This window comes from Lepidochelys kempii, chromosome 1 (genome assembly GCF_965140265.1).
Source record: "Lepidochelys kempii isolate rLepKem1 chromosome 1, rLepKem1.hap2, whole genome shotgun sequence".
In the NCBI taxonomy this organism is placed as follows: Eukaryota; Metazoa; Chordata; order Testudines; family Cheloniidae; genus Lepidochelys; species Lepidochelys kempii.
The window spans coordinates 321,152,944-321,166,720 of NC_133256.1; the positions used below are offsets into that span (position 1 = coordinate 321,152,944).

Sequence of the window (13,777 nt, forward strand, 5' to 3'; positions counted from 1 at the left end):
TGAGGCTTTTTATCCAACATTTCCCAGGAAAGGAGGGGTGCAAGTGTTGGGAGGATTGTTCATTGTTCTTAAGATCCAAGGGTCTGGGTCTGTAGTCACCTAGGCAAATTGGTGAGGCTTTTTACCAAACCTTGTCCAGGAAGTGGGGTGCAAGGTTTTGGGAAGTATTTTGGGGGGAAGGACGCGTCCAAACAGCTCTTCCCCAGTAACCAGTATTAGTTTGGTGGTGGTAGCGGCCAGTCCAAGGACAACGGGTGGAATATTTTGTACCTTGGGGAAGTTTTGACCTAAGCTGGTAAAGATAAGCTTAGGAGATTTTTCATGCAGGTCCCCACATCTGTACCCTAGAGTTCAGAGTGGGGGAGGAACCTTGACAAGAGCGTACACAGAATAGCCCAGCCTGAGCTTGGTAGCGGTTCCTCCGTCATCTGTGTGTATTATCCCCAAATCTGATAGTGCCTTCTGGGGTGGAGAGAGATGTTTTGTTCATTCTCAATTCCTAGCAGGCCAGGAACTAAGTGGACAGTTTAGTCCTCTGTCATTCAACCGTTTTTTATTCAGGTGCACCAAAGGCTCTCTTCTTTTTGGCTAAGCTATGGAAGGGTGTATAACCTAGAGGGAGGTTATAGGTATTAGTCCTACCATGTGACATACAAAACATGTTCAGTCAAGAAGACAAGTTAGCCTTTTGTTTCCTTAGCAGAGTGAGGAATGACAGGATCCATCTGAAGCGGAGCTGGCGTGGGATCAGCCTACAGGGGTTCATTAGTTCCAATTTTAAGAGAATTCTCCCAACCCATCCGTGAGAGAGAAGCCATAAACTCCCAATCTGAAAACTTCTACCTTTCTTCTTATTTTCTAGTAAATCCATTTTGACCTCCATAGTATTGTTTTCTTCTGTTAGACTGTGATTCAGACATGGTTACCTTTACCACCATCTCTAATCCCTCCATTTTCACCTCAGTGTGGTTACCTTTGAGCCAAGCTTTTCACATTTCTTTGCAAACTTTATTTGTCCTGAAATGTATCATAAGCAGAGCAATTCATAATCTCCTTAGGTCAAATCCTTCAGTCCTTACTCAGGCAAAGTTCCTATTGAAATATCAGGGTAACTCTATTGAAGTAAATGGAATCACTGTGGATTTAATTGAAAACAGGATAGCCTAAGGTATTTTCTTCCTACGGCTTCTGATACTCTTTCTCATGTTGAATAGCACCTGACTGCAAAAGTATCCTGAATTACTTCAAAGGTACTATTTGTGGAGTACAGCTCTATTCAGCAGGAGTAATGGTATCAGAATCTGTACCTAAATATTCAGCAGCATAAAGGCATATTCTGTGAAATCAATCTCTAGATCATCTATTTAAAAATTAGTACATAGTATTGCAAAGCTTTATCAAGCTAAACTGCATATCTTTATATGACTGCTGTTCTGTCATTATTAGTTTAAACATTATTTGCTGAGCACATGAAAAGGTGACAAATAATGGTTTGACGTTTATAATCTAAGGGCCCAATCCTGCCAATAACATTACTCAAGTATGTGGTCCAGTACACCTACCCAGCGCTGCTTATATAAGTAAAATAACTTACTGGTCTAAGTATTTACAGGATCAAGCACAAGAACAGTAGACAGGATGCACTGAGAAGCCCAGAAGAATCAATAATTTATACTGCTGAAGTGTATGGGATTGATCCAAAGTCCATTGGAATCAGTTGGAAGACTGCCATTGACTGCAGATGGGCTTTGGATCAGGCCCTATGTGTGTAATTTGGCTCACTTCCAGGCGGTGGAGAAGGAGTGAGTCTTTAGAGGAGCTTGAATGTGGGGAAGTAGAGAACTGGGATGAGGACTGCATTGCATGTGCAGAAGGTACTGTGGGAAGAGGCACAAGAGACAGGTGTGGAAGTGGGAAATGAATGGGTACAAAGCTGACATAGCTGGCAGAACGGTAGTACTGTAGTGTCGCACAATTCATCCTTCACTCTTCAGGGTTTTACTGCTGGTTATGTCCACTAGTACAATGCTCTGAGATCCAGAGATACCATTATGAGGAATTAGAGTACAGCCCTAGGTAGAATTTTAATTTTTTTATGCTAAATCTGTTTCCCAAAATGATCCTTAGTAAGTTTGTTCTCAGCTCTAATTGTAAAGAGCACCAAAACAAAACAAGAGCTGAGATAGGTTCAAACCAAACACTGAATCTGAACATCCCTACGCTTACAGAAAGTTTGAATCAAGTCTCAACTTTGTGGATCAGCCCAGTCTCAGTGGTGGAGGGGAGGGGGGTGTGTGGGGTGAGGTGGGGTCGGGGGGGGTGAGCTTCTGATTTAGATCTGGAATAGTTCATCAACTTCAATGAGTTATTCCGGATTTACTGCAGTGTAACTGAGATGAGAATCAATCCCAAGGTAGTTTATATCAATGTCAATCTTCAAAAAAAAAGAGAGAGAGGGGGGGGGGGCGATTTCTTGATATATGGGGCTAAATCCTGGCCCCAAGAAAGGCAGTGAGACTTTTGCCATTGACTTCTGTGGGGCCAGGATTTTACCCATAGACCAGGGGTAGGCAACCTATGGCACGCATGCCAAAGGCGGCACTGATTTTCAGTGGCACTCACGCTGCCCGGGTCCTGGCCACCGGTCTAGGGGGCTCTGCATTTTAATTTAATTTTAAATGAAGCTTCTTAAACATTGTAAAAACCTTATTTACTTTACATACCACAATAGTTTAGTTATATCTTATAGACTTATAGAAAGAGACCTTCTAAAACCGTTAAAATGTATGACTGGCATGCGAAACCTTAAATTAGAGTGAATAAATGGAGACTCGGCACACCACTTCTGAAAGGTTGTCGACCCCTGCCATAGACTATAGAGGAGACACGATTGTGTGTGTGTGTGTGTGTCTTTCCTTTTGTTATTCTTGGCTTTCACATTCACCAGTCCTCTGACAGTGTCTACACCCCAGAATCCATCCTCTTCATTCCAGAGGGCTGGCGTGGTCATTTTCTCCGCTTCACTGCTGTATGGTTTTTTTCATAAAGTTGGAAGAAAGATTTTTGCAATGTTTTAATTTGTAGATGAAACATACCCAGAGCTAGAGCAAAATTCTCCACTCCAGTCTACACTGAGAGCTAGATTCATGCCTGGCGGAGTCAGTGAAGTCATGAATTTGGCTCTGTGTATCGTGTCAACAGGCATAAATTTTCCTCCAGGTATCTCTGATCCCCAGTACAGATCTCTGGTGCATGTTCTGCACTACTCCTGTATATGAAATGAGTGGAGAATATAAACTAGATACCTGCAGAGTAGATTGGAAAGGAAAAATTTCCTTTTACAGGTTGCACATCACATATTCTTTGTTCATTTTGTTGGACATGGTCTTACTTGCCTCTGCAAAGAGTGTCACTCACTTCTAAACAGGTATCAACAAGATTGGAATTACTAAAACAGTCACTTTCTTTGCTTACTGTAACTGTATACCACCAAGTCCTTGTAGTGGCTATTCACTCAGCCTATCAATGTTTAACTTGGAGGCCTGATGAGATTCTAATGGAATTCTAATCTTTTTTAGTGTTATATAGAACTTTAAGATTCCTGCTTTAGAGATTTTATTGCTTGGTTATCTCTCCCCTGAGCGTTCATGTTACTTAGGCTTTCTGCCAACCAATACAAAGTTCAGAAGGAGTGAAGACTTCACATTAATGGAGTAGATTTTAAAAATGGATATTTATTGCTCTGGGAGGATTTCCCCCTTTTATTTTTATGGTTGCTTTGTTTGTTGTGCAAATTGTTTCAGTACCATCACCAGAACCATTTTTCAGTTGTATTTGTTAGAGGAAGAGGCATTTTTTGGTATAATGTTTAAGATGTAAAGGAGATTTGCACACAAATCTTCAAGAAAACTGGTCATGGGGAATTTCTTTTTGAAAGAATTTTGATGCCCTATTCCTTGTTGTTTCTCCTTTCCATTAACATACTGAAAGAATGTATTTCTTCTTAGACCTGCAGTTGCAGTCAACTTACCAAGCTGCCTGTAGCTCAGGTGAAGCAGTTACAGATCCTGCGTGAAAAATTAATATGTATCCAGAGCATAATGGAAAAGAAAAAGTGAAAAAAGCAATTCAGTGCAGACCTGCTGGTTCATGCTAACTCTTGTTTAACATGGTATTTCCCGTTAAAACAGTCATAGAATGGTACATAGAATGAGAGATCTGAAGTATCTGATTTAAGCTTTTAGAATACTTTCTTGTTTTTTTTCCAATGTCATTACATTGTTGTTTATAGAAAAGTAGCTGACTTTATGCTTTGTCATTGTAGAATCAAGTTAACTAACCAAACCCGGAGCTTTTCTGCAGACTCATTCATTGATTCAAATTAGTATACAGTTTGATAATCGAAAGCTAGTGTTTCTGCTTATTTGCAATTAAGGGTTTATTCTCTCAATTTTCAAAGAACTAATTTCTCCATGGTTTGTTTCTTTTAATTTTTACCATCATCATTATTATTTGTTTCTTTAAATCCTTTAGCACCTACCATATCTTACAGAGAGATAGATCTGGTAAGACAATCGGTAATTACTTGATTTGGTTATAGAGTAGAACCCTTCAGTAGGAGATCAAAAAAAAGCACTTTGACTAGGCAGTGACATTTCCTTCTCTTTTCTTTTCTGCTTGTTGTTATACCATTCCCATTGCCACATATCAGAATACTTTATTTTATTAACACAAATGCAAAATTCTTTTAAATTTTATCAGAAAATGTATTTACTATACCTTAAAGAATCATAGAAATGTAGGGCTGGAAGGGACCTCGAGAGGTCATCAAGTCCAGCGCCCTGCTCTGAGGACCTATTTCAGTACTTAACTATCCTTATAGTTAGAAAGTTTTTCCTAATATCTAACCTAAATCTCCCTTGCTGCTGATTAAGCCCATTGCTTCTGGTACTACCTTCAGTGGACATGGAGAACAATTGATTACTGTCCTCTTTATAACAGCCCTTCACATATTTGAAGACTGTTATCGGGTTCCCCCCTCAGTCATCTTTTCTCAGGACTAAATATGCCAGGTTTTTTTTTAGAACTGTTCCTCATAGGTCAGGTTTTCTAAACCTATTATCATTTTTGTTGCTCTTCTCTGGACTATGTCAAGTTTGTCCATATCTTTCCTAAAGTGTGGCACCCAGAATTGGACACAGTACTGCATCTGAGGCCTCACCAGTGCCAAGTAGAGCAGAACAATTACCTTCCATGTCTGACATACAACACTCCTGTTAATACATCCCAGAATGATATTGGACTTTTCTGCAACTGCATCACACTGTTAACTCTTACTTAATTTGTGATACACTTTAGCCCCCCACATCTTTTTCAACAGTACTACCACTAGCCAGTTAGTCCCCATTTTTTAGTTATGCATTTCATATTTTGTTCCAAAGTGAAGTACTTTTCACTGTGTTTATTGAATTCCATCTTTTTTATTTCAAACCAGTTCTCTAAGGATATGTTTACACTGAAATTAGACACCCACGTCTGGCCCATGCCAACTGACTTAGGCTTGCTCAGCTCAGGCTAAGGGGCTGTTTAATTGCACTATAGATGTTTGGGCTTGGGCTGGAACTGGGTTCCAGGACCCTGAGAAGTGGGAGAGTCCCGGAGCTCAGTCTGCAGCCCAAGCCTGAACATGTACACTGCAGTTAAACAGCTCCATGAGCCCAAGTCAGCTGTCATGGGCCAGCCCTGCATGTCTAATTGCAGTGTGGACATAACCTAAATGATCAAGGTTGTTTTTGAATTCTAATCCTTCCCTCCAAAGTGCAAGCAGCCTCTTCCAGTTTGGTATAATTTGCAAATTTTATAAGCATACTTTCTACTCCATTATCCAAGTCATTAAGGAAAATATTGAATAGTACCAGACCCAGGACTGACCTCTGCAGGACCCCTCTAGATACCCCCTTCCATTCTCCCAGTTTGACAGTGAACCATTAATAACTGTTCTTTGAATAGGTCTTTCAACCAGTTGTGCACCCACCTTATAGAAATTTCACATGTCCCTAGTTTGCTTATTAGAAGGTCATGCGGGATTGAGTCAAAAGCCTTATTAAAATCAAGATATATCATGTGTGTTGCTTTCTCCCATCCACTAGGCCAGTTACTCTGTCAAAGAAGGAATTTAGGCTGGTTTGGCTTGATTTGTTCTTAAGAAATACATTCTGACTATTCCGTATAACTTTATAATCCTCTAGGTGTTTACAAATTGATTGACTTATAGTGGTCTGGTTGCTGGCTCTTATTAAAGATTTCTCAAAGTCCAAAAGTCTGCATGAGGGATGATAGCCACACATAAGGCAGAATTATCCAAAGGTGAACACTCTAGGTCACTGTAGCATTACACCTCCTGCCTGGATTTCATGGAGCTGTGTTACATAAGTAGTATGTTCAGGGAGTCTCCAAATACGAAAAATGTAGAAAATATTAAATTACTTTAATAGAGAAAAGGTCGGGGGTAGATTGGCTGAGTCATAAACCAGACTATTAAACTATAAGCACAGGCTGCAGCAGCCATTCCTCATTACAGTGCAGATCCCCTAGTTCTCTCATCACCACTGCAGATCCCCAGTTTCAGACAAGATCACTCTTTCTCTTGTTTATTAAATGGTTTTACATTTGTCTGCTATAAATAGGAATTATACTTGTATCTAACCTAGCAATCTACTGTGTCTATGCACTCTTGCTGCATAGAAGAATAAAGAAGGATTAATGAATGCAGCCTTAGACTCTTATATTATGAGAACCCTCTGTATTGCCATGGTGTTCCAACAGCATGTCAGAATGGAAACAATCCCCCCTGTTTGTCTGTGTCATGTCTGTTTGTGTTCAGCTCTGCGCCTTGTTTGCTTTTGTCAAGTGTATCGTTCTCTTTTCAGCAGGCCTTGAGGATTCCACTCCATTTGGAGTTGGAGATTTATATTGTTAAATATCCTACCCCTTTTAAAATGGGGCAAGCCCATGCTTAGTCTTTTATGCAGAAAATGTGTAATTCTAATTCTTGAAGAGTTTCAGTACACAAGAGGGGTGAGTTGTCTTTGGGTAGATCTATCCAGATTGCAGAAGCGAGCCTCCCTTCCTACATTGCTAGGTCAACAGACTTGGGTAAGCGGGGCTCCCGCTAATGCCCTAAAAACAGCTCTGTGGACAGTGCTTTCAAGTTGCAACTCAGGCTGGACCTTGGGCTCTGATTGTTGGGGTGGAGAGGGAGCCTGTGGTTATAAATTTCAGAGTGGTAGAAGTGTTACTCTGTATCAGCAAAAATAACGAGGAGTCCTTGTGGCACCTTAGAGGCTAACAAATTTATTTGGGCATAAGCCTTCGTGGGTTAGAACCCCCTTCATCAGGTGCATGGAGTGAAAATACAGGAGCAGGTATAAATACATGAAAGGATGGGGGTTGCTTTACCAAGTGTGAGGTCAGTCTAATGAGATAAATCAATTAACAGCAGGAAATCAAGGGAGGAAAAATAACTTTTGAAGTGGTAAGAGAGTGGCCCATTACAGTCAGTTGACAAGAAGGTGTGAGTAACAGTAGAGAGAAATTAGTATTGGGGAAATTAAGTTTAGGTTTTGTAATGACCCAACCACTCCCAGTTAATTGATTTATCTCATTAGACTGACCTCACGCTTGGTAAAGCATCCCCCATCCTTTCATGTATTTATACCTGCTCCTTATTTTCACTCCATGCATCTGATGAAGTGGGTTCTAACCCATGAAAGCTTATGCCCAAATAAATTTGTTAGTCTCTAAGGTGCCACAAGGACTCCTCATTATTTTTGTGGTTATAAAGCAACTCACCAGTAAATGCATTCCTTAATGTCTTCTTTGTAAACTTGTTTGTTTGATTATTTTGTTCCTTCATATTCAGCACCGCACCTGAGAGTTGTTTTCTCACCAAGTACACAGATTTATAGTAATTTCTTATGAGGGAACCATGCTGTGTATCATTGTAATCTACCTGACCTCCTTGCTTCGCTAATGCTGGGTATCCATTCAGATAATCCTGTCTAAACTGGTGTCCACAGATGGTAGTGGGAAGTAGGAAGGGATTTTTCAAGGGTTTGTTTCAGAATTCTAATAATAACTTGATAAAATGAGAGTTTAGGAACTTGGGCCCTGCTTCAGAAAAGCACATGCTTAAAGGTAAGCTCTAGCTTAAGTGCTTTCCTCAGCAGTGATGCTTTTCTGAATTGAGACCTTGATTTTTATCTTCTGGTTGAGGGATTGTTGCTTTTGCTGTTTTTAGATTTGTGTGAAAGATTCCTTTTTAGGGAAAACCTTTTTAGGGTTTTATCTGGACAGTCTGGGTTTTGGCTTTTGTGTCTGGGTGCCATTTCGGGTTGCCAGGTGCCCAGTTTTCAACTGGAATGTCCGGTCAAAAAGGGGACCTATGAGTGTTCTGTCAGATGTCCTGACCTGACACCAAAAGTCTGGTTACCCCGGGGTGGGGAGAGGTGCCAGGTCATTAATCCATGCCAGCCCCTGCTCTGCTGCGGCCACCTCCTACTTGCAGGCAGGCTCCTTGTCAGGCTGAAGCAGCTCCCATCCCAGCCCCGGGGCAGAAGGAGAGAGGTGGAGACGATCCAGTGAGCGGCAGAGGCAAGGGGGGAAGAGGCGGATGCGACGGGGCAGGGCCTTGGGGAAGAGGCAGAGTATAATTCCAATTTTTACAAATATTTGGCAACCCTGGAACAGAGTTGTTTGGTTAGATCTAACATGCCTCACAACAGATACTTTTTAAGACACCAATTTTCTGATTGTTTCCAAGCAGGCGCTTACAGATACCTGTTTTAGGCAGCTGTTTGATAACTCCTATTATAATCAGCAATATAGGCACTGACTGAGCTAAATTCAGATATGATGTTGTAGGCTGTACTGGAGTTGTATCCTCTTCTACAGGTCTGAATTTGACTTGCTGAGTGATAATGGTATACTTGTGTATGCTACTGTGTTTTTTATGTGTGAAAGACATAGTTCCTTAAATATTGTTTTGAATTCTTTAGGAATGCGCTTACAAAGTTTTCCTTTTGGGTTGAAGTAATGTAATTATATAGACCTGTGACTAGTATTTATGCAAATATTATAGTGTTGGAAACTTCTTTTGTCAGTTGAGTTGTGCCATATAGCTTTGCTCTATGTTTAGTTATCTGGCACTGTTTCTGGGATTAATTTAATTTTATAAACCCACTTTAGTTTCTATGAACACTTTTTACATGCAGGAGCTGGGTGGATATAATCAAGCATAACAACAGTAGTTACCTCACAACCCACATTCTGATAGATAAATTTTAAATAATTAACACAGAGAGAGAACTCATTTTCTGTAGAACAGTTAATTCTGCAGCAGCCTTTGCGTCAGCCTCTGCAGATTTTGTATTGTATAAAGGGGCTCAAGAATGTGTCCTACAGACCTTGGAAACTGCAAACTCATGAAGCATTTTTGAAAATCTTGACCAACTTTTAATGCGTGTGCAAAAGTTGTTAGGGCTAAGGTTGTGTGTACAAACTTACCTTTGTTATTTCCTGAAATTTGAGTGTTTAAGATCTTAATATAGGGTGGGGGTGGGGTTTGGTAGGGAATAAAATTACAGCATTTGAAGATAAAAACCTTAAGGAGTTTGTAAATCAGTATACATGTCTCTTAGCAACTGAATGACTTGACTGTGTAGTTGTTTGGAAAGTGAGGTAAATGTCAGAAGGACACTCTGGAAAAAAAATGGAAGCGCTATGCATGTCACCTGTATCCTGCCCATTCTTTATATAAATGCACACACTTTAAAAATGTTACATTCCTGGCTCAGTTGTGCCTTGTCAGTGACACCTGCAGTAAAACTGAATTCCATTAAAGGGGAAATGCAACACTTATCTATTTACACCATTCACAGTTGGGAGTGAACATTTGATCCTGGGTGGTTGAAAACAATATCAAATGCTGTAACCATTGACACATTTTTTAGCTGGCAGGAGGTGTTCAGGTTTTTACATGACAACGTCACCTTCTTCCTGATATATATTTATCACCAGTTCTGAAAGCAGCCTAGAAATCTAAAAATTAGAGCCAGCATTGTGAAGTATTTGAGAAAGGATCACTCAGGAAACAATATCCTGAACTATGCAGAGAATTAAAATTTGAGAAACAGTGCGGCATGTACATACACTCTGCTACAATTACAACTACTTAATTTGATGTTCAGACATTTAAAAATGTTAGCTTTTTTTTTTTTTAGGCAATAATAACTGATCTCCTTCACTGGTATCTCTGGGAATTCGTTGTTTAGTTGGAATCTAGCGCCAAGTGTTTCCTGCTGATCTTTGTTTCTTCTTCTTCCAGGCGAGTTTTGCGAAGTGAATGCCCGCTCTGGCCGCTGCGTGCCGGGAGTCTGTAAAAATGGAGGAACCTGTGTTAATCTGCTAGTAGGAGGTTTCAAATGCGAGTGTCCCCCAGGAGAGTACGAGAGACCTTATTGTGAGATGACAACAAGAAGCTTCCCTCCACAGTCCTTTGTCACCTTCAAAGGGTTAAGGCAGCGCTTCCATTTCACTATTTCCCTCATGTAAGTTTGTTTCCCTTCTGTCTTGATAGGAAAGGATTCAGTTCAAATCTCTCCTTGATTTGGATTTAGGGCCAAATGTTGTTGTATATTTGTAGCCCCCAGAGTTAAATATGTGGGAAAGTGGTTACTGTGGGAAGTCTGCCATCGACTCCTACGGGAGCAGAATTAGAACCATGCTACTTGAGATTATTATTAATCATGTTTATTATGGTGTTGTCCCAAAGGTAGCCAGGAGTGGGGCCCCATTGTGCTTGGCACTGTACGAACCCAGAGTAGTTAGATGGTCCCTGCCCCGAAGAGCATTATTTGAAAGCCGGACTGTGGGCAGGAATTAAAAGCAGTCTTGTTGTATCTAATATGAAGTGCTGACTGTGTCCCTCCAATCATAAAACTTTACACTTTCAGAATATTCAGCTCCTCTGCCACACAGATCAGTATTTTGTTTTGTGTAGGGTTTTTTTGTACTGAAGTATTGCAAAATCCTGTAGACAGATAGAGGGAATGGGCTCCTTTAAGCCCTCATGGCTCTGGAGGGCACAGTTGTGCCAGCAGGAGACACTGTGCCTGGAGAGAGGAAATGTGGGATTCTGCTGGAGGAGGACATATTCAGTTTGCAGCTGGCAGAGGCTGGAGAGGAGATGGATTAAAACAGGATGTCCCACAATTGGCCTGGCCATGCCTCTACCCAACTAGTGCTGCCCACTTTTGTGTGTGTGCTGATCACCAGTGGGGGCACCCAGCTGTGCTGGGGTTGCTGGCTCCTTCTGCCACCCTCTGCTGCTGCTGGTACTCCTACAAAGAGGGTTGTATAGCACAGGGACAGATGCAGCTGCATAAAATTCATTGTTGCCGTAGGCTGCATTAACTTTATGGCATAGCCCCTGCACACTTTGAGCAGGAAGGTGATGGCATCTGTCTCTGCTCCCAGACCACCTCCTCCTGGCCTAATCTCCTTCTCCCTGTGTATGAATGCACAAGCTCACCCAAGGATCTCTGTGAGCTCCAAGGATTGGGAGAATAATGCTTTGAAGGTCGATTTTACCATGATTTAGCTGGCCAAAGGTTGACTTTGGCTGAGTAAAGGTAAAATGTGCTAAGCTGCTGTCAGGGTTCCTTCCCCACTCTGAACTCTAGGGTACAGACCTGAAAGACCCCCTAAGCTTATTCTTACCAGTTTAGGTTGAAAACTTCCCCAAGGTACAAACTTTGCCTTGGTCTTGAACAGTATGCTGCCACCACCAAGCGTTTTAAACAAAGAACAGGGAAAGAGACCACTTGGAGACGTCTTTCCCCAAAATATCCCCCCCCAAGCCCTACAACCCCTTTCCTGGGGAAGGCTTGATAATAATCCTCACCAATTTGTACAGGTGAACACGGACCCAAACCCTTGGATCTTAAGAACAATGAAAAATCAATCAGGTTCTTAAAAGAAGAATTTTAATTAAAGAAAAGGTAAAAGAATCACATCTGTAAAATCAGGATGGAAAATACTTTATAGGGTATTCAGATTCAAAACACAGAGAATCCCCCTCTGAGCAAACCTTAAAGTTACAGAAAACAGGAATAAACCTCCCTCTTAACACAGGGAAGATTCACATAAAACAAAAGATAAACTAATCCGCCTTGCCTGGCTTACCTATACTGGTTGCAATATTGGTTTAGGATGGGTTGGAGAAGATGGATTTCTGTGTGGCCTTTCTCAGTCCCAAGGCAGAACAACACGTAAACAAAGAGCACAAACAAAAGCCTTTCCCCCCCCCCCCCCGCCCAAGATTTGAAAGTATCTTGTTCCCTTATTAGTCCTTTGGGTCAGGTGCCAGCCAGGTTAGCTGAGCTTCTTAACCCTTTATAGGTAACAGGCTGTTGCCTCTGGCCAGGAGGGATTTTATAGCACTGTATACAGAAAGGTGGTTACCCTTCCCTTTAGATTTATGACAGCTGCGTCTACACCAGTAAAAGGATTGGAGTTAGCTAGTATGGATAAAAACAACAAGAAGATTTGGTTGTTTGCTTAGATTAGAAAAAGAGGTTCATGTTAGCTATTGAGTTAGCTAAAATCAATCACTTTACTTAGTCTAAAAAAACCCTCAAAGTTAGTTTGTTCTTGTTATACACTCAAGCATGGCTTGCTGCTTCTTTGCAGAATGTTTACATTTTACTCTTGATCTTGCCTTAACACTACAGTGGTCACATTTTTTTTGTGGAGTCTTGAAACCATGGTTAAATCAAAGCATGCAGTTACAATAAATATAACTTATCAGGGTTAGTATGGAAGGTTGCAAAAACTGTGAAGAATATATATAATGGCTTTGCATTGATCCTGATCAAAATTAGATCTCAAAACCAAATAAGGTTTTCAAGCATCAACTCTGCTAGACAAGAGAAAGCTGAGGGGAAAAAAAGGGCTTGGAACTGTCAGATTTACATGAAATGCAAAGGGAGTGTTGGAGGCAGGCTGCCAGCTCAGCTCCTGTACTACCAGAAAATTGTTCCCGCAGTGCATGGTGTCATTTTACAGGCTTCCAGGAAGATTCTCAAAGTGTGGTGTGCGAAACTGTTCTGCTGCAGGTTAGAATGGCTCATACTCACCTGTGGGACTCCTTGGGAAACAGCAAACAGTAAGGCTTAGCATCATAGTTTTCCAGGCAGCCACTTCAAAATCTTTAAAAACTCAACAGGCATATTTGGTGCTGAAATAAATACCATGCAACCCCATTAGCTTTATGGCATTACACAGGATATAAATTAGCACAGAATTTGTCCCTATATGGGTCCGGATGATGAACTATATGGGCTTTTAGATTTTATGCTGAGTATTTTCATGCCCCTTATTCTCCTCCAACACAGGAGGGAAACATTACTTCAGGATAATCAAGAAGTAGAAGTTTTGGCTAGACAAAGGATTTGCCATTACATATTTTTTGATTTGTGAATATTCCTATTATCTCAGGGTGTCTAGCGTCCCTCAACCCCACTTTCCCCCGAGAGGTCAAAGAGTGCGAGGTTTGTCTAGTTCACCCTCATGACTAAAATGGGATTTTAAAAATAACCCATATGTTCACTGACTATGTTACAAGCTAATGAGGCATTCCAAGCATTTAGATGGTTTGGAACATATAAATTATACTCACCATATGTTCTTACAGAAGGGAAAAGGAAAGCGAACAAGT

At 41.0% G+C, this 13,777-nt stretch overlaps 1 protein-coding gene across 1 annotated transcript in view; it reads left to right on the forward strand.

The window, feature by feature from the left end:
- Positions 1-13,777, forward strand: part of CELSR1 (cadherin EGF LAG seven-pass G-type receptor 1) — a 265,440-nt gene that overhangs the window by 144,069 nt on the left and 107,594 nt on the right. Inside the window, exon 3 of the mRNA XM_073328377.1 lies at positions 10,385-10,607. Within this exon, the coding sequence (XP_073184478.1) occupies positions 10,385-10,607 (223 nt within the window). The remainder of the gene's footprint in view (positions 1-10,384; positions 10,608-13,777) is intronic.